The sequence below is a fragment of the Mobula birostris genome, chromosome 6, assembly GCF_030028105.1.
Source record: "Mobula birostris isolate sMobBir1 chromosome 6, sMobBir1.hap1, whole genome shotgun sequence".
Lineage (NCBI taxonomy): Eukaryota > Metazoa > Chordata > Chondrichthyes > Myliobatiformes > Myliobatidae > Mobula > Mobula birostris.
In genome coordinates this window covers 44,430,110-44,450,687 of record NC_092375.1, presented here as the reverse complement: position 1 = coordinate 44,450,687, position 20,578 = coordinate 44,430,110, and the positions used below count along the sequence as shown (strand labels likewise).

Below are 20,578 nucleotides of genomic sequence, written 5' to 3'. Positions count from 1 at the left end.
AAAGTAGTCTAACAAATATAATATTTGAATATTGAGAACTGTTATAGCGCAAATATAGGAGCTAAAACTATAGTAAACCACAAAAATGATTTGAGCAAAGTAACAATTCTTTGTTTTATCCATTGGTATTTAACTCAGAAATTAATTGAGATTTTTTAAATTACTAAGTTAGCAGAAGCTGCCTGTCCATTCTATTTAATCATTAACAGTTGATAATTCTTTGGATTTGAGTTTGAGAATTTGAAGAGAGGAACTTTAATGTATAGGTAGATGGAGTTGCTGCTTTTTTTGCCTCAGCTTTTCCAGTGGTTTCTGCAAGCTTAAGGCATTAAATGCTCAACATTTTGTTGCACAGTATAAGCTGGTTCAGCAAGTTAAACCGTAGATATAAATGTTCAAGATCAAAATGTGATAGAAACAAGTTATGATTTTAGAATGTAATGTTTGAAATTCCTTCTTAACTAAGCATTCATGCAATAGATTCATTCATCTTATTTGGGAAAACTCCTAATTGATAAGGAGTAAAACATCTAAACAGTTTACCCAATGTCTCAAAACCTGTACTGACTCTGATTTTGCACTAGTGTGACTTAATGCAAAGGAAAACCCATTCAAGATAATGATGGTCCAATTCAATCCAGCAGGTACGATAGATTTATCTAATGTAAAGAAAAATGTTACATGGTGCTAAAAGTACAGGAAAAAAATTGTGGCCATGGCACGTACTATACTCCGAGTTCTTCAGCAACTCAATTTTATGTATTTTAGTCTGTGGTTTTAAATTACAAAGGACGGCAAGCCACTTGAATGTGAGGTACCGTCACAGGTGAGCCAACCCCTGCATCAGCTGTATAAACTAAAATGAGCTGAAAAATTGTAATTGTTGAGTGTGGCAATTATACTCAAGAGTTCATAGCAATAGTCTATTACAGTTGCTGCCCCACCCTCATCTCAGGAATGAGAGACTTAAAGTATGAGGAGCATTTAATATCTCTGTGCCTGTACGCGATGACGTTCAGAGGCATGAGGGGGATCTCACTCGAACCTATCGGATATGAAAGGCCTGATAGAGTGAGCATGAAGAGGATGTTGCCATTAGTAGAGTCTGTGATCGGAGGTCACGGGCTCAGAATAAAGGGATATGCCTTTTGAGCTGAGATGAGGAATTTCATCAGTTGGAGGGTGGGGAATCTGTGAATTTGTTGCTACAGAGGATTGTGGGAGCCATGTCACTAGGTGTACTTTGTTGTCATGTGAAAAAAAGTCACTGGAGAGTCATCGAAGTTAATGGATATAGAAGTGTTTTATTCAACAAAAAAAGGTGTAAGCATCATATTGAGACCGTTTCAGAGGAAGAGGCCTCCCGACCCAATATTACATGACATTTTTAAATGCTAAAGATCAAAGGTAACAGCAGGACAACTCTATAATTTCAATATATCTACAATGCTTCCTTTAAATTATATATAGTCTTCACACACCACCTTCTTCACACTCACACTCCAGACACCCAAAATGAATGTTAATCCTCACTGTCTGGTTTGGAACTACCCCAGTTCACAGCTCCAGGAAAACTATTGTTCAAGGCTGCATTTTGAATTCAATCTACAATCCATGTTCATGTCTGAAGATTGATTGCTGATGAAATTAATATCTGCTATATACTCTAACTCCAGAATGCACCCTGACAATTTAAAGCAGAGATTGATAGATTATTGATTGATAAGGTGCTTAAAGGTTGCAGAGAGAATGGAGCTGAGAACATAAAAATTAGCCTTGAATGAAGGAATAGAGGAGCAGACTCAATGGGCCAAATGGTCTAATTCTGCTCCTGTATCTTATCATTCATCCTGTTGGTTTGATCTGGGTAGGGATGGTTGAAGGCAAGGGGGTTGTTCCATCCCTGTCTGAGGGACATAGTGTCAATATTAGACTAAATTGAGTGAACCTTTCCCTCAGCTAGGAATCAAATTCAGAAGTCAGAGGACCACAGAAGTGTGGTTCTGATTCATTGACCTTAGGAAATGACTTTCAGACTGATACATTTATTTTACGGATTTAAGGGATACAGCTTGTACGGCTTTTCATAATTAAACATTAAAATGTGCTGTCTCTTTGTTTTTGATTTCCGGAACAGAATTTAAGATGCAATTGGATAAAGCAGAATTGAACATCAGTATATCAGAAAAGGACCTGTTCCAGCTCAGCTGTAATATAACCCAACAAACACAAGAGAATTCCCAATTTGCTGTGTCCTGGTTTGCTTGGAAAGTCAAAAAGGATACTGATGGAATTATTAAGGAGACAATTTTAAAAGTTGATCATAATACCGTGTTTGGATTTGATACCTTAATCGATGGGGCTAAAGGAATGAAGGACCGATTGCAGTTCGAGAGGCCTTCCAATGGATTGTACACCTTAACAATACAGAATGCTGGCAAAGGTGACACTGGAAATTACTATTGCAGCGTAGAGGAGTGGATTCAAAATGCCAACCACATCTGGTACAAACTAGGAGAGGATGAGTCCGGGCTGGTCACTATCACTGTACAAAGCAAAGGTAATTTACCAAAGCAACACAGAATGATTACAACACAGAAAGTGACTAGCTAGCCCATTGCGTCAAGAGGGACTCACTTGTTCCACACTTAAACTTTTTCACATTTTTTCCCTCACCATACATAATTCTATCTTGAAAACCATGATGGAAGCTACCTCTATCATGTTTGCAGGCACTCCATTCCAGATTCCAGCCGTATATGAGTAGTTCCCCAGGTTTCTCTCTCTTTTACACAAGTAATTTCTATTCCTTAAACAGTTTTGCAATGTGAACAGGCTCATGCTATCTGCTGTGTCCAGATCCATCATTATTTTCTATATTTCTATCAAATTCCCTCAAGCAACTTCTTAAAACAATTGCAGCTATTTTAATCCATTTATCTAACTGTAGTGCTTCCTAAAGCGGACCCTCTAGGATCCTGGGCCCTCTCTAATGCCTCACATCCGGAATTGATTGCTGTGTTTCAACTGAATCTGGACCACCAATCTATAAAGACTATAAAGTTTGTACGTTCCATATCTAAGTTGATAAAGCCTAGAGTTGAGAATATCTCATCAACTGTTTCCTCAACCTATCCTGCCACTTTTGATGATTTGAGTGCACCTACTTACATGTCCCTCTATGTTCATACTCATTTTAGAACAGTACCCCTTAGTCTATAAAAATGACTCTTCTAATTAAAATTACTCACTTCACATTTCATCTGCCTCTTTTAACAGACAGTCTGTATCCCCCAATCCATTACAATCCCCTTTGCAGTTCACTATATAACTAAGTTTTGTATTGTCTGCAAACTTGGAAATTCTGGTTTACATCCACAAGTCTCATCCATTAATATAGGTTTTCTTTTTTTTTTAAAAAAAATGCAATGGTCTCAGCATTGACCATGGTTCCACTATACATCATCTTCTGGTTTGATTTTAAAAAAACAATTCACTTTGTCTTTGGCTGTAACAATAAGGTTAAGTGAAAGAAATATAACCTCAGTTCTTAGTGTTGAATAACCAGGGCACTTGTGCCTGATGGTTAGTGGACAATATATATTGGGATACAATCCTTAAAGAGTTAAGGGGTACGTGAAATTACTTAGATGTTTAAAGAGTCATTGAACACCTGTCTCTTCCATGTGTGGCTAATATACTTGCTGATTTTGCAGTGTTCTGTGGGAAAGAGCCAATAACACTCCCTCAGAGCTGCAGTCCTTGGAATGAGGCTTAAAACTTCAATGATAAGGCTTGGCAATAGGAGAGTTATTACAGACCCACATTACCGTAGAATAGAATCCAAGAAAATTAGGCTCCAAAAATGAACTAATTTATATTTGTTCTAATTTTGTCTCTTTGGATTTGAACTTGTTTCCTCTTGGTGCAAAGCAGTGGCTTAATCTGAAACTCAAAAGATTTATTTTTATAAAACTGTTTTACTACCTTAAGAGGCAAAATTCATTCCAATCAAATGGTTACTTTTATGTTAAAAATAAATGTAATTTGTATTAAATTCATCTTGGATCTATATTAATAAGTGACTTTGGACAGGTCTTGTAACTTCAGCACACTTTTATTTGCTGTTTAAACTCCACAGTAGCCCATAGATATGTTCAGAAAGGTGGTATGTCATTCTTCTGCCAGTAGATCCACGGCTAGATAAAGGGTGTGTGAAAGTATGAGAAAAAAGCACTAGACGACAAAGTGCTCTGAGATGGAGTTTAGGCTGATTTTTTGTGGAATGTTTTGTGTTTCCTGAATGGAAGAGACTCTTCTACTGTTGTGTTAAATGTATATTTTAAAAGTAAAATACTTCAGGTGCTCTGAATTTGAAATAAAACAGAAAATATTGGAAATGCTGAACTGGTGAGGCCACATCTATGTAAAGGCATGTAACGTTGCACATCCACAACATCAACCCTGTTATTTTCTCATAGATGTTGTGTTATCCCCAGCAATTTCTGGTTTTATTCCTTTATTATCTTCTTCATTGTTATTGTGTGATCAGTGAAAGATTCCGTGAGGATAGTTGGACAAAAAAAGTGGTATTGAACCATGAGGGAATTAATACTTGGGGAACTGGCATGGGACAGCTGCCTTAAACTCAGTTTCTCTGTTGTTGAAACCCACTTGTTGTCCGCCTACCAGCTCTCTTTTCCTCTCTTGGCCAATGTCAATTCCTGTGAATCTGCAAAGCTTTGCTCCATAACCACTGTCCCCAGTGCTTTGAATTCCCAGTATTGTGCTTAAAACTCGCCTTTGTCATATTCCTCGCTATCCCTGTGTTGTATTGTCACCCTAAACTATACATCTGACCATTACAACTCCAACCCCGTTTAAGTCCATCAATTCCTTGGGCTTCTTGTTCAGTGAGAAGTGTCAATTGGATAAGCTATCTCGGCTTTCTACTAAGGTCCCAATTAATACAGAAGCCAATCCTCTGTCAAGAAGTGGCTGTGAGCACTGGATGCAGCAAATGCTATGGGGACAGACATCAGTGCTGCAATAACCTCCTTTCCAAAACTATCTGCATCTCTTTTCGAGTAGTCCCAGCAGAGTTACACCACTGGCATCCTTTGATCAGCATGAAAATTTTCCAGATATGTCCTGTATAACCAAAAGAGCAGGACAAAGGACCTGGTGAACCTGAGTCCTCAGCAAGGTCAGCCACTGGCATCTATTGAACAACATGAAAATTGTCCAGATATGTCCCGTGCAACCAGAACAGCAGAATAAAGGACCTGGTGGAGATGAGTCTATGGCCAGATCAGCCATGAATGGTGGAGCAGTGCAATGGACCAGATGACCTACACCTCCACCTATTTATTTATGTCCTAATGCAATCCAGCTAATTATTACAAGATAACCTATACCATGCCATCACAAAATGATAGAAGGTGCCTCTGAAGGTGCTATCAAATGGCATTTGCTCATTAAAACCTTGCTGCACTTGGGGTTTGCCTGAGCAATCCATTCCAGACCTCCACACTGCTGGTTCAAGCATGGACTAAAGAGCTGAAATCCAGAGGCAGAACAAGAATGATTGTCCTTGATATCAAGGCGGCACTTGACCAAATGTGCCATTGAGGAGCTTGGATAAAACTTAAGGGCATCATGGACAGAATACTCCAGTGGTTGAGGTCAAAACTTGTTCAAAGAAAAACACGTGGGTTTTTTTGGTGTCAATATATCTCTGCCTCAGCATGTGTTTCTCAGAGCAATATTCCAGACTCAATCATCTTAAGCTGTTTTATCAATGATATTCCTTTCATATTTATTAAAAATGGATTTAATCAAAGGTCCTTTTGATTGTCCTTGAGAAGATGATGGTGAGCTGCTTCTTGAGCCGCTACAGTCTGAGATTTTGACCCAGTGACAGTGACGGAATGGTGATACATTTCCAAGTCAGGATGGTGGTGGCTGGGAGGGCACCCTGTTATTCTGTCACCATTACAAGTTTAGAGGTGGAAATGTCTGCTGATGATTGCATACTGTCCAATTCAATTCACAATCCCTTGGCAAATGAAACCGCACAAACTTAAAAAATTAAACAACTTTCAGTGTGGACTAATGAGTAAGAGAGTGAGAGACTGTTTGACAGCCACTGGCATTACCATTTTTGTGTTATCCTCCCACCAGCATCCTAGGGGTTACATGGATCAAAAACTTAACTCAAAGTATCATAAGCACTTTAGTGACTCTAACAGCAGATTGGAGACTGTGTATGCTGCATTGAGTGACAGTCGCCTGGCCGGTCCAGCAACTCTCAAGACACCAACAACAGGATAAAGTGACCCCATCAACTCCTGGTGCACAATGGCTGCAGTGCATGCTATTTACAAAAGGTATCGCAATAACTTTCGCAGGCTGCTGCAATAGCCCCATCCACAATCTCTATCAGAAAAAGAACAAGAACTTCAGGGGCGTGAAAACACCATCACCTGCAGCTTCTCTCAAAGTCAAGTGCCATTTTTTTTTACATAGAAACATATCACTGGTTCTTCATCATCACTGGATTAAACCTTGGAACTTCCTACAACACAGTGTAATGAGTACCTTCACTGGTCTCACAATCACCGTTCCAAGGGCTTCACAAAAATGGGCAGAAAATGCTGATTCTGCCAGAAGCGTACAGGTTCTGAAAAGTGAATATTTTTTTAAAATCCGTTAAATCTCACTTTATTTTCTTGAAGGGGTATCCTTCAGATTCATCTCATCGTGGCATGGAGTCATAAGGAAAGAAAACCAGCAATTCAGCCGTCTGCATTCATAAATCCATACAAATCCCATGTTTCCACTCCCATTCCAACCAACTCCCACCAGCACCACTACCTCCCGCTACTTTCTTCGGGCAGCATGGTGCTGCCAATTAGCCTACCAGCCAGATTGTCAGAGCATAACACTATTACAACTCCAGTGACCTGGGTTCAATTCTGCTGCTTTCTGCATGGATTTCCTCCACGTGCCCCAGTTTCCTCCCACATTCCAAAACCATACGGGTTAGAAAGTTGTTGGGGCAGAATAGCCTCTTACCTTTTTGTATCTCTAAATAAAAACAATATAATGAACACGTGCCATCTGCAGGGAGAAACAAACATTTTTAATGAAGGCAGTAATCAAGATCAGGATCAAAACAGAGTCTCTAATCTGTGAGGCTTTGTCACACATTTTCAAATTTCCTGCTCTCTGCTCAGTATTAATCTTTACATCATTGTACCTCTGTTAAATGCCTCGGGGTGATTTTCTGTGTTTCAGCTGCTATGTAAGTGCAAGTTGATGCTGCAATATAGAGAGTGACAAATGTGAATCTGTAGCAACAGAAGCAGCTGGCTTCTCTATAACCCTGTTAATGTTTGAGGGGAAAATGCCCTAAGGTAGTCCATAGAGGTGTGTCATCTTAAAGGCTGTGCTAGAGTTTCACATTTCTTTTCATAGTCAAAAAATGAAACCCCTCTTTGTAGAGAACAAAACCAATAGCGTGGGATTCAATAACAACTACTTATGATAGCTTCTGAGCTGCTTTGTTCTAAAACACAGTATATGATCCCTTAACCAGCCAGGAAGAAATAATATAAAAGTATGCATGATACTGGCCCCTGCCCCTACATGAAAATTATATATTAATCAGATTTGCCCACCTTTAGGTTTATTTTGGGGCATGAGCCTTATTACCAATTCTGATATATAAAAGATTAGTTATGTGTAGATACGTGGAAAGCAAAGCAACCAGACTATAGATCTGAAACAATAAAAGGAGGTTCTGGAAACAAATGGGATGCCTCATTAGTAACATAAGCGAAAAGAGAATGCCATTTATCCATATATGCGAGTTTAAATCTTCTTCAAAATTAGAAGGGGTATACTCATTTGTCTTAGCTTCTTGTGAGCTATTGGGGAACTTAAGCTAAAAAAAAAATGTGATTTCTATCAACGGCTAAAACCTTCAGATAATTTAATCCTTTGTAAATACCAGCTGCCTATGAAATAAATCTATTTCTGGAGGAAGCCCAAATTAAAAAGAAGAAAATAATAATGTTACAAGGCAGTTGCGGTTGTATTTGCAAATTGTGTCTGTTTCAGGAGGTCAAGAACAAATGTTATTCAGGAGCTATTCACTGATTTCAGAATAACATCTGCTGCCTTGATTTTTCCCTATTAGAACAAATGGAGTAATAACAATGGGTTCATTTTCTAAATTGCTCATGTGTCTTGGATGAAAAAATTGCTGAGCCACCAGAATGCTGTTCCCAAAGTATTTACTTTAGTTAGAACAATGGAATGTTTTAGGCACAGGTCTACAACTGAGTGATATGGTTTGAAGAGAAAGAAATATGAGCCAGCGTAATAGGAATGACAAAAACAATAGGAAGTTTCTGATCTTCTCATTATTTCTTTTCTGCAGGTTCTTCTCTTCAGCAAGCAATTTGTTCAAATGATGCCCTGTTTTACTTCATATTTTTCTATCCCTTTCCAATTTTTGGGGTCCTTCTTATTGCTATTTTACTAACGCGCTACAAGACTCTAAACTCACAGAAAAAGTCTGATGCCAAAAATGGTGTTCCATTACTCTGGATTAAAGAGCCAGCGGTGACTTATTCCCCAACAAGTCTTGAACCACCGGATTTCAGAATAGGACCAGGAAGCATCGCTTAACAGAAGGAAAAGAAAAGGATTTTGGATAGAATGATTTGACATTCAGCTGAAAGAATCAAGTTTGAACTAGTGGTGAATATTCACCACAGAAGAAAATCTAAATTTGAAAGCAAACTCCTCCATCCATGTACAGTGAGTGTACTTTCTAAAGGTCACTTGATTGGGAAGTGGGGGAGAAAAGGCACATATATTGTAAAATGTTTGGCTCAATTGGCCTCCATCCCAATAAGCCTGAAAGGAATACTTGGTGTAGCTGGAATGTTTAATTTCACACTAATGTCTTTATCTGTGCCTAGAAATGTATTCCTGGTCGGTAGCGTTGAGTGCACTATATATCAGCAATATTGTGTTGTGTGTGTTTTGCCTCTGAAATTCGCTGATGCAGAACACAGCAGTGTCCTATTGCTGTTGTTTGGTGTGGCTACCACCAATGACTTGATGAATTTTCTAGATCTTTGCCAACTATTCTCACTGCATGAGCATTTTCACATTAGTCTGCTATGTGTAATAGATCTGATGTCATAAAAACCAGACAATCTACTAAATATTAAGAATACAGAACTACATGATGGAGGGAAAATATTGAACTATAATCTAAATTTGAGGATTTTTTTCCCCAAAGCTTCATGACTCAATTTCCCCACTGGTCTGGTTAGCAAATCTAAGAGTCAACATTATATCCAAAGCAAGTCACAACTGGAGAGATGGTTGTACAGCCAGACATTTTGCTCAATCAGCACAGCTTAGAATATTGAGCAAAAGAAGCAATGGAAAACGAGTATGAAGATCATGAAACCCAAGAGAATCTGTAGAACTGAAGGCTCATAGATATTGAGTCAGGCAAACTTCCATGTTTGACGAATGTCAAATGACTATGATGTGCAATAGAAAAATCACAGAGGACACCTTGTGCAGGTGGTAATGATCATCAGTGTCATAAATGCAGTGTGACTTACATGAAGACAATGTAACCCAAGTGCAAGATGTGGGACAATGAAATTCCATTCCTCTAGTGAATACAGATGAAGATGAAGCAGATTATTAGTAGGTACAGCTAATCGTTCTCGTTTATGAATTTTTTGATACAGAAGTCATATGGAGCTGCAACTTTGTAGAATGGAAAATAGTCATGCAGCTGAATAACATTTTTTTTATACTTAATTTTCTTTGCACTTTTTAAAATAACTTTTTATTCCATGTATGAACCCGAATCATTATAATTGCCTGTTTTGTTTCAATATTGTTCTTTGAAAGAGGACCATTTGGTCAAGAGAAATGGTTACAAATCTGAACAAATTACTTGCCCAACCTAGTTAATTTTGTTGTCAGGATATTAGCCTTTGCATAAAAACCTGCCAGTGTAAATCACAGAGGAATTTCCTCAACTTACTTACCTTGGAGAACCTTGAAAGAAACTGTAATGCTCTGCTACATCAGCAGATCCTTTTCCATGTACTGAGTCAATCTTATGCACAATCTTGTATAATTACTTGTACACAATTAAGAGAATGAAAGTGGGGTTTAATCATCTATGAATTCTTTTTAAGGATTTTTATTTCCCACTAAATTAAAAACAACAATTTATGGATCACTAACATATATAAGTTACACAGGACAACAAATAAAACAATAACAACAAAAATCACTAATATTTATGTGGGAAAACAGAAGTGGCTGGAGCTGGTTGCAGTAAGCAAGCAGGAGAATACTTTGATAAGAAATATTTTACCACTGCAGTGACTGTCAAAACGAAAATGCTTGTATCTCCATGAAAATGCTGGTTTGTAAGGTTTTCAAGTTGAATATGTTTAATTTCAGACACCACATAATTTGAATTGATAGATAATTATCCAGTCTTTAATGATTTGCAAGTTGTTTACCTGAATGTCATTGAGTGAGCTAATCAGAACTGAAGCAATTACTTTATGGTTAGTTAGTCCATATTATCATATACAATATACATGTGCTGATCCCTGCACTAACATTGACAACTCCCAGATATAAGTTCATAGTAAATCTTCAATATCTAGCAGTTCTAGCTTGTACCCTATTGCTGTCATTACCAGGATTTAAGAACAAAGGAGCAGACATTCTGCGCTGGGCAAGACCAATGAAAGCCTCATACACTATTTTGTTTCTTGTAATATTGGGTTTGTTCTTGTTTAGCTGTCATCTTTCTGTACATTAAGAGCACAGTCGGTTCATGAATAACAACAACATTGGGTAACCAGCTGGTCTGCGGTTTCTTTGAAGCAGGTATTAGAATATATTTATTTAGTAGAGTTGTTTCATGAGATGGCATGACATCCAAGTCTGAAGTCAAACCTGGGGTTCCTTGTCAGACTAAGGATCTTCAAGCGAGAATGTGATCAATGGAACATAATATCTTTATTAGCCAGAACTTCTAACCACTAACTTTCCTCGGGCAGTCCCCTGGAACTAACAGTATTTCTTCTGCCTTGGTCCGGAGGGGTGGAAGTTGCCTATATGTGAAATGTGAGGTGACCATTGCTCACCAGCCACCCCTTGATAAAGCGTGGTTTTGGTTCATTGCAAAGAGGTTAATTGGAGATTAAGCTTTGCTACATAAATTTAGCTGCATGCACATACCCACACAAACTCACCACTTTGCCCACCCCCCACTTGTACTTGGCCCTAATCATGCCACTTGAAGCCTGTGGTCTAACCCAGAATCTCCAAGCATCTCCCAGAAAAGGTGTTGACAGACTGCAATCAGCAGGTGTCACTGCGGGTGGGTTAGCGGGTACTGGTAAATGACTTAATGGCAGAAACTTCTCAGCTTCCATCAACACCCTAAGTTTTGGGTAGGGGATCAGTCTGTGACACGTTCACTTTAGTTGGGAGGTATATTATCCCCAATATGGATCTTCAGTTAGAGAATTTTAAAAGAAATGAGAAACTGGTTTCGGAGTTGAATAGTGCATTAACAAGGTGTAACTGAGTACATCTATTGGTAGGGAAATGTGAGTTGTGGTTTATGACATTGCCATTTAATTCTCTTTCACCCAACTCCTCCAAACTTATTGATGGATTTAAATCTTAAACCTGAGATGTTCATTGGGTTGATTATATGATTCCCTCTCCCAGCTATGTTTACACTGTAATGTAACGTCAGGTTTAGCATGCCTTGGTTTTCCAAACAAAATCAACAGCCTTCGGTGTTATGCTCTTATAAACACGCTTAAGGAAATTCGTAGCTTGAAAGTTGTTTCTGATCCTGGACCATCCATTTTTTTTAATAAATCAATTGATGCTTAATGTCTTGTGCACTTAAAATGGAGAGTGTGATAGCTGATAGAAAATAACTTAGAATAACTTGGTAAGTCAGCACAGGTTCTCTCCCATTTCTGGGTTTCAGCAGGGTTCTGTTCCTGAGAACTGTCCATAACCCGAACAGTTTGCAATTTAGAAAAGCAGCTGGAAACAGAGTTCCCACAGGACAGAAGTGCAGTCGCCAGCAAATTCATCTCAGTGTCTTCCAAATGTTTGTTCATATGCATTGCCTGTATCCAAGTCAGGTATTCAGAAGCTGCGGAGAATCTGTACTGTTTAACATAGCCGGGAGTCTGAAGTAATGGTAGAAGAGTTAGTTTTATTATACAATGTGCCACTATTTTCCCTTAGGCACTTTGAACAATCTGAACTTAATTTCATAAAACAGAATTACTTTTCCTAATTATAAAAGTCCAATGAAACATCTCAATCTATAAAATGATAAAACTTTAATAATAAATTAGCCATCATCTAGAGTAAATGTATGATCTTGTTTCAATAACTGTTGAAGGTTTCCATGACTTCAGTAAGAAATGGTAATTATATCTTTGCAGAGTTCACGAGTAAAAGAAAAACAATTCTGACTGAGAACTGTAACAATTTTCAAAGGAGCAACACAGTGACATTTGTTAATTTAAAAAAGTACAGAGATGAGTCTAGAAATAATTGAAACAATGCTGGAATCTGGAATCGAACAGGACTGGTTCAGGAAAAGTTTAGGTAGAGGATCTTCTGAAAAGAAGTTTTGAAAATTTGGATTCGTGTTTCATTTAGTGGTACATATATATGCATAAGAGTATTGGGGTAACATTTCCAAAGTTTTAACCTAAGATGTATTTTGGGCAAGTTCAGCTTTATCTTTATAAGCAGGTCAAGAAAACAAGTATAACTTTGCTGGAATGACCTGCAGAGTCTAATAGAGTGAAATAATTGTGGTATTTGGGAACTGCAGCACTTGACACCATAGAGGCTATAAATGAGTAAGGGAGCAATAAAATATGCATACCAGTTAAATCTTGGCAGATTAAGTTTAGAAGAACATAGAACGCCCTGTGCTGCAGTCTACAACTTGAAAGCTCAATAAGCAACTTCAAAAAGGAAAAGTAATTGGGTCTCCTATGGACCTTCAGTAAATGCACAAATATTGCAGACTGGATTGAATAATTGAATAGGAATATTAAAAGAGTCTATCTATAAATTTTGTGTTTGGCACTTCATTGCACACTAGAAAAATCCTATATTCAGCACTATTTTGGCAATACAAGTCTTGCAAGCATACACTTTCATTAATATTTAAATGGAGGCATTATGTCATGAATGATGTACGGCATTCCCATCATCCCCTGCAGGGAAATAGATATTGAAGGCACAAATTGCAGGTGCAAGTTTTCCAAAGGCAGTAATTATTAATGTATTTAATAAACTTTTACTGCCTACCTAAGAAAAAAAACAGTTTTATAAAAATTGGAAATATAGACAAATGTCTTCCATTCAAATAGATTCTGCAAGTAGAACACAGAAAATCATATTAGTTTTAACCAGTAAATCTGGCCAGAAAGGGAACTGCCATTCCACAGAACAAAATAAAAACAAAATAGTATTCCACATAATATAAATCTAGAACAGAAAATGATTCACAAGTTCTCAGTTATCTCCTTGAGAATTGCCTATGTAATCAAAGTGGGTAGTCCACATCGTTTGAGTATGATGCAGAATTGCAAACCAAGTATTACTGAACGAGAATATGTTGCACCTGTGTCATTACAGTCATAAAATTTACTATTTTTTATACGTCCTGCAATTCTTTGTTATACCTCCCACTATCCAAATGCTCACCTAATGATTTCAAAAGTGTATTTGATTATGTATACCATATGACTGTTAGCTGATCCTTTTCTCATTGTGATTTTTATATAGTTCTCCAATTTGTCACAGACAGGGTTTTCCACTGACTCTTTGGAACAAACTATAGAGTTCAATTGCTATCACTAAGGAATAGTCCAAAGTTGATTGGAAGGGAACGTTAGCAGAGAGGATGGTAGAATAGTAATGGGAGGAGTTTCTGAGAGTGATTTGGAAGTTGCAGGATGATTTCATCTGAAAGAAGCAGCAGGTTTCTAAGGGAAGGATGAGGAAACTGTGGCTGACAAAGTAAGGTTAAGGAGAGCATAAAAGCAACAAAAGGACATACAGTTTTAGAAACATAGAAAATAGGTGCAGGAGTAGGCCATTCAGCTCTTCGAGCCTGCACCGCCATTTATTATGATCATGGCTGATCATCCAACTCAGAACCCCGCCCCAGCCTTCCCTCCATACCCCCTGATCCCCGTAGCCACAAGGGCCATATCTAACTCCCTCTTAAATATAGCTAATGTACTGGTTTCAACTGCTTCCTGTGGCAGAGAATTCCACAGATTCACCGCTCTCTGAGTGAAGAAGTTTTTCCTAATCTCGGTCCTAAAAGGCTTCCCCTTTATCCTCAAACTGTGACCCCTAGTTCTGGAATTCCCCAACATCGGGAACAATCTTCCTGCATCTAGCCTGTCCAATCCCTTTGGGATTTTATACGTTTCAATCAGATCTCCCCTCAATCTTCTAAATTCCAACGAGTACAAGCCCAGTTCATCCAGTCTTTCTTCATATGAAAGTCCTGCCATCCCAGGAATCAATCTGGTGAACCTTCTTTGTACTCCCTCTATGGCAAGGATGTCTTTCCTCAGATTAGGGGACCAAAACTGCACACAATACTCCAGGTGTGGTCCCACCAAGGCCTTGTACAACTGCAGTAGTACCTCCCTGCTCCTGTACTCAAATCCTCTCGCTATAAATGCCAGCATACCATTCGCCTTTTTCACCGCCTGCTGTACCTGCATGCCCACTTTCAATGACTGGTGTATAATGACACCCAGGTCTCATTGCACCTCCCCTTTTCCTAATCGGCCACCATTCAGATAATAATCTGTTTTCCTATTTTTGCCACCAAAGTGGATAACTTCACATTTATCCACATTAAATTGCATCTGCCATGAATTTGCCCACTCACCCAACCTATCCAAGTCACTCTGCATCCTCTTAGCATCCTCCTCACAGCTAACACTGCCACCCAGCTTCGTGTCATCCGCAAACTTGGAGATGCTGCATTTAATTCCCTCATCCAAGTCATTAATATATATTGTAAACAACTGGGGTCCCAGCACTGAGCCTTGCGGTACCCCACTCGTCACCGCCTGCCATTCTGAAAAGGTCCCGTTTATTCCCACTCTTTGCTTCCTGTCTGCTAACCAATTCTCCATCCACATCAATACCTTACCCCCAATACCATGTGCTTTAAGTTTGCACACTAATCTCCTGTGTGGGACCTTGTCAAAAGCCTTTTGAAAATCCAAATATACCACATCCACTGGTTCCCCCCTATCCACTCTACTAGTTACATCCTCAAAAAATTCTATGAGATTCGTCAGACATGATTTTCCTTTCACAAATCCATGTTGACTTTGTCTGATGATTTCACTGCTTTCCAAATGTGCTGTTATCACATCTTTGATAACTGACTCCAGCAGTTTCCCCACCACCGACGTTAGGCTAACCGGTCTATAATTCCCCAGTTTCTCTCTCCCTCCTTTTTTAAAAAGTGGGGTTACATTAGCCACCCTCCAATCCTCAGGAACTAGTCCAGAATCTAACGAGTTTTGAAAAATTATCACTAATGCATCCACTATTTCTTGGGCTACTTCCTTAAGCACTCTAGGATGCAGACCATCTGGCCCTGGGGATCTGCCTTCAATCCCTTCAATTTACCTAACACCACTTCCCTACTAACAAGTATTTCGCTCAGTTCCTCCATCTCACTGGACCCTCTGTCCCCTACTATTTCTGGAAGATTATTTATGTCCTCTTTAGTGAAGACAGAACCAAAGTAATTATTCAATTGGTCTGCCATGTCCTTGCTCCCCATAATCAATGCACCTGTTTCTGTCTGTGGGGGACCTACATTTGTCTTTACCAGTCTTTTCCTTTTTAGATAACTATAAAAGCTTTTACAGTCAGTTTTTATGTTCCCTGCCAGTTTTCTCTCATAATCTTTTTTCCCCTTCCTAATTAAGCCCTTTGTCCTCCTCTGCTGAACTCTGAATTTCTCCCAGTCCTCAGGTGAGCCACTTTCTCTGGCTAATTTGTATGCTGCTTCTTTGGAATTGATACTATCCCTAATTTCTCTTGTCAGCCATAGGTGCATTACCTTCCTTGATTTATTCTTTTGCCAAACTGGGATGAACAATTGTTGTAGTTCATCCATGCAACCTTTAAATGCTTGCCATTGCATATCCACCATCAATCCTTTAAGAGTCATTTGCCAGTCTATCTTAGCTAATTCACGTCTCATACCTTCAAGGTTACCCCTCTTTAAGTTCAGAACCTTTGTTTCTGAATTAACTATGTCACTCTCCATCTTAATGAAGAATTCCACCATATTATGGTCACTCTTACCCAAAGGGCCTCTCACGACAAGATTGCTAATTAACCCTTCCTCATTGCTCAAAACCCAGTCTAGAATAGCCTGCTATCTAGTTGGTTCCTCGACATGTTGGTTCAAAAAACCATCCCGCATACATTCCAAGAAATCCTCTTCCTCAGCACCTTTACCAATTTGGTTCACCCAATCTACATGTAGATTGAAGTCACCCATTAAAAATTAGTGGAAAATTAGAGGATAGGGATGCTTTTACAAACCAACAGAACTAAGAAAACAATAATGGGTGAAAAGCTGAACTATGAAGCTAAGCCAGCCAAGAATATAAAAAGGGTACCAAAGGTTTCATCAGATATTATATGAAGACTAAAAGAGAGACAGGGGTGGACATAGGACCACTGGAAAGTGACACTGAAGACGTAGTAAAGGGAAACAAAGAAATGGCAGGAAAAACTGAATAAGCATTTTGCATCCATCTTCATTGTGGAAGTCACCAGCAACATGCCAGAACTTCAAGAAAGTCAGTTGTGGTGTGAGAGGAGTAGATGTGTTTGTTGTTAGTAATGAGGAGAAGGTGCTTGGGAAGCTGAAAGTTCCAAATAAATCATCTGAGGCAGATGGACTGTACTGCAGGGTCCTGAAAGAGGTGGCTGAAGAGATTGCAGAGGCATTAGTAGTGATCTTTCAAGAATCACTGGATTCTGGGATGGTTCAAGAAGAAACACAAATGCCATTCCAATCTTTAAATAGGGCCAGAGGCAAAAAATGGAAAATTATAGGTCAGTTAGCCTGACTTCAGTGGCAGGTAAGATTTTTTTAAAGCTATTATTAAGAGTGTAGATTTGGGGGGACTTGGAAGTACATGACAAAATAGGCCAAACTCCGGATAGTTTCCTAAATAGGAGGGTTTTCCCGACAAATCTGTTTGAATTTTTTGAGTAAGTAGCAAGCAGGGTAGATAAAGGAGTTCAGTGGGTTTTGTTTACATGGATTTTCAGAAGGCTTTAGATAAGGTGCCACACAGGCTACTAAACTGTTTCGGAGCCAAGAGTATTACTGAGTTAAATTCCACTAGTTAGGATAGCTGATTGGCGGAAAGCAGAATGAGAATAAAGGGGCCTTTACTCATTGGCTGCTGTTGACTGGTGGTGCTCTGCAGAGACTGGTGTTTCTGCTGCTTTTCAGATTATATATTAATGATCTGGATGATGGACTTGATGGCTTTTTGGCCAAGTTTGGAGAATGAGTTAAAGATAGATGGCGGGACAGGTAGTGTTGAGTCTGCAAAGCAACCGGACAAGTTGAGAAAATGGTCAAGAAGTGGCACATGGAATACAATTTATGGAAATGTATGGTCATGCCCTTTAGAAGAAATAAAGGCATAGACTATTTCCTAATTGGGGAGAGAATTAAGAAATCAGAGGTTCGGGATTCCCTAAATGTTAACATGCTGGTTGAGTTGGTAGTAAGGAAGTCAAATATAATGTTGGCATTCATTTCAAGAGGACTAGAATGTAAAAACTGAGGATTTATAAACCAGACTTGGAATATTGTGAGCAGTTTTGGAGCCAATATCTGAGGACAGATGTGCTGCCATTGGAGAGTGTCTAGAGGAGGCTACTAAAAATGATACCAGGGATGAAAGTGTTAACATTAAGGAGCATTTTGTAGCTCTCAGACTGTGCGCCCTGAAGTTCAGATGAATGGGGTGGGGTGAGGGGAGTAGCTTTCATTGAAGCCTGCCCCATATTGAACCACTTGAATATAGAATAGATGTGCAAACAATGTTTCCAATAGTGAGAGAGTCTAGGACCAGAGGCACAGCCCTCAATAAAAGATGTCCCTTTCGAGTAGGAACAAGGAAGAATTTCTTTAGCCAGAGGGTGGTGAATCTGTGGCATTTATTGTCACAGATGGCTGTGGAGGCCAAGTCATTGGGTATATTTAAAGCAGAGGCTCATAGTTTCTTGATTAGTAAAGGTTACGGGGTTAAGGCAGGAAAATGGGGTTGAGGGTTAAAAGTAAACCAGGCATGAATAAATGATGGAGAAAACTCAATGTGCCTTTTGGCCTAATTCTGCTCCTATGAAACTGCTAAATGAAGCCACATCAAGGAGTCGGCCTTCTCGTCTGCCATGTTTCCTTTCTGAGGTAAGGTTTGCTCATCACCATAGGCGACCTTTAATTCGCAGAATTGTACACAGCAGAGAGGTGTTATTTTAACCATAATTTCTTATTACTTTTTTAAAGCTGTCTAGTTTATTCCAAAATCTATTTCTGTTTCTCTTTCTATTACTCATGATGGTGTACAATTCAACTTTGAAAGTTACCATATCAAAATAAAATTTCATCTCTCCTGCTTAAATCTATGTGCTCTAGTTATTCACTTGATGGAAATGGCGGGGGGGGTGTTCATTATAGATTGTACCTTAGAGTCACAGATCACCACAGCATGAAACAGGACCTTCAGCCCATCTAGTCTGTGCCAAACCATTATTTTACCTAGTCCATTGATTGGCCCCTGGGCTGTAACCCTGCGCAATCCTCCCTTCCATGTACTTATTCAAATTTCTCTTACATATTGCAATCAAACCCACATTCATCACTTGACTGGCAGCTCGTTCCACACTCGCACCGCCCACTGAGCAAAGAAGTTCCCAAACCAACTTGTTTTAAATATCATGTAATTTGGGAAGAGTTGATGAGCTAGCTGAGAGATTTCAGATTTTTTGCTAGAATTTACAATTATCTTTCACATCAGTGCCATTCAAGAATGACTTCAAATTTTTTGTGCAAATCAAATGATTTTTCTAGACAGAATTTTAAAAAAGGATTTAAATGGTAGTTATACATTTGAAGCTACTTTGTCATTAAATATTTTCAGTTGAAGTCTGTCTTCTAGTTCTCCCATCAGCTGAAACACAAGCTGTAGGATTAACTAGCATGTTTATCTGGAAAAGTGGAGAAGGGGTGGTTGATCAGCTATGCAGAGTTAAAGGGCTGAATGACTTCCTCCTGATCCGATTATGTATTGAGAGATGCATTAAGTCTCACTCCAATCCTCTATAAATCTGAATTTCAAAGAGGCAATAAGTTGTACGTTAATAGGCTTGCTAAATTGTAATTAAATGCATCCTTAAAGTTAAAATCAAATTTGACACTTTGAAACTGGATGTTTTGTGAATACATCTTTCGGCATCAGTTACCTATCTTAGTAAGTGCATTAAATACTAAATAGCATCTTTCTATCAGTTTGTGAGTGTATTTAATACAGAGCGATGAAAGGGTACTTTGTTGGTATGGATAGTTCTGCTGAAGGCTCAGTACCATATTAGTGAGGGTTAGCCTCAATTTACAGTGCAGTTATCAACTTTGATTTCTGCCCACCCCATCCTTAATTGCCCAAGTACAATGTTTGAACAGTCACTGGAGAGAAACAGGCATGAATCTAATGGATAACAATATGAATTATTCACCTCGTTTGTCATTGGATCCAGGGAGTAAACAGATCATTACAAGAATAATCAGTTTTCTCTAAAATTGGCTCCATTAAATGATGTCTCCAGTGTGTTATAAGCTTTCTCCTGGCATGCAACTTAAAATGTATGTTTGAATTTAAGTGGTATGTATTCTATTTTGCTTCTTTCAGGATTTCTCTCATCTTTGGAAATTTTGACCAGTCCAAAGGCTCTGTTCACTTTTGTCATAATTACATTAAACTATCAGTTAATTTAGTAAATTTGTATTGTTGTCACTGATCAAAATTGTTGCACTTTGTAACTATAGTGATGGCATTTCTGAAATGAACTTGTACTCCCTGCACTGCCTTCAGTTAGAGGCATTACACATGAAGTGACCCTCCTGGTTTGAAGTCTAATGTACTCTACAATATTAAAATTAACTGATGAGTAAAAAGTGTCACACAACCAGCCTAATGTACCAGCTTTTTGTTGGGCGGGCAATTATTTTGGCATGGCCTCCTATTTAGTTAACCTGATGCTAAATTTCACATTGTGAGGTGGAATCTTTACTTCAATCCATGATCACGAACATTTTTGTACTGTTTGCACTGTAATATGTACTCGCTGTAATCTAGAACTCCTGTAATAATTGGGCACT

At 38.7% G+C, this 20,578-nt stretch overlaps 1 protein-coding gene across 1 annotated transcript in view; it reads left to right on the top strand.

Moving 5' to 3' along the window:
- The window catches only part of igsf3 (immunoglobulin superfamily, member 3), a 197,931-nt gene extending 183,004 nt beyond the window's left edge, over window positions 1-14,927 (top strand). The window contains exons 9-10 of the mRNA XM_072260381.1: window positions 2,138-2,560; window positions 8,447-14,927. Coding sequence (XP_072116482.1) covers window positions 2,138-2,560; window positions 8,447-8,697 — 674 coding nt within the window. The 3' untranslated portion in view covers window positions 8,698-14,927. The remainder of the gene's footprint in view (window positions 1-2,137; window positions 2,561-8,446) is intronic.
- The last annotated feature ends 5,651 nt before the right edge of the window (window positions 14,928-20,578 follow it).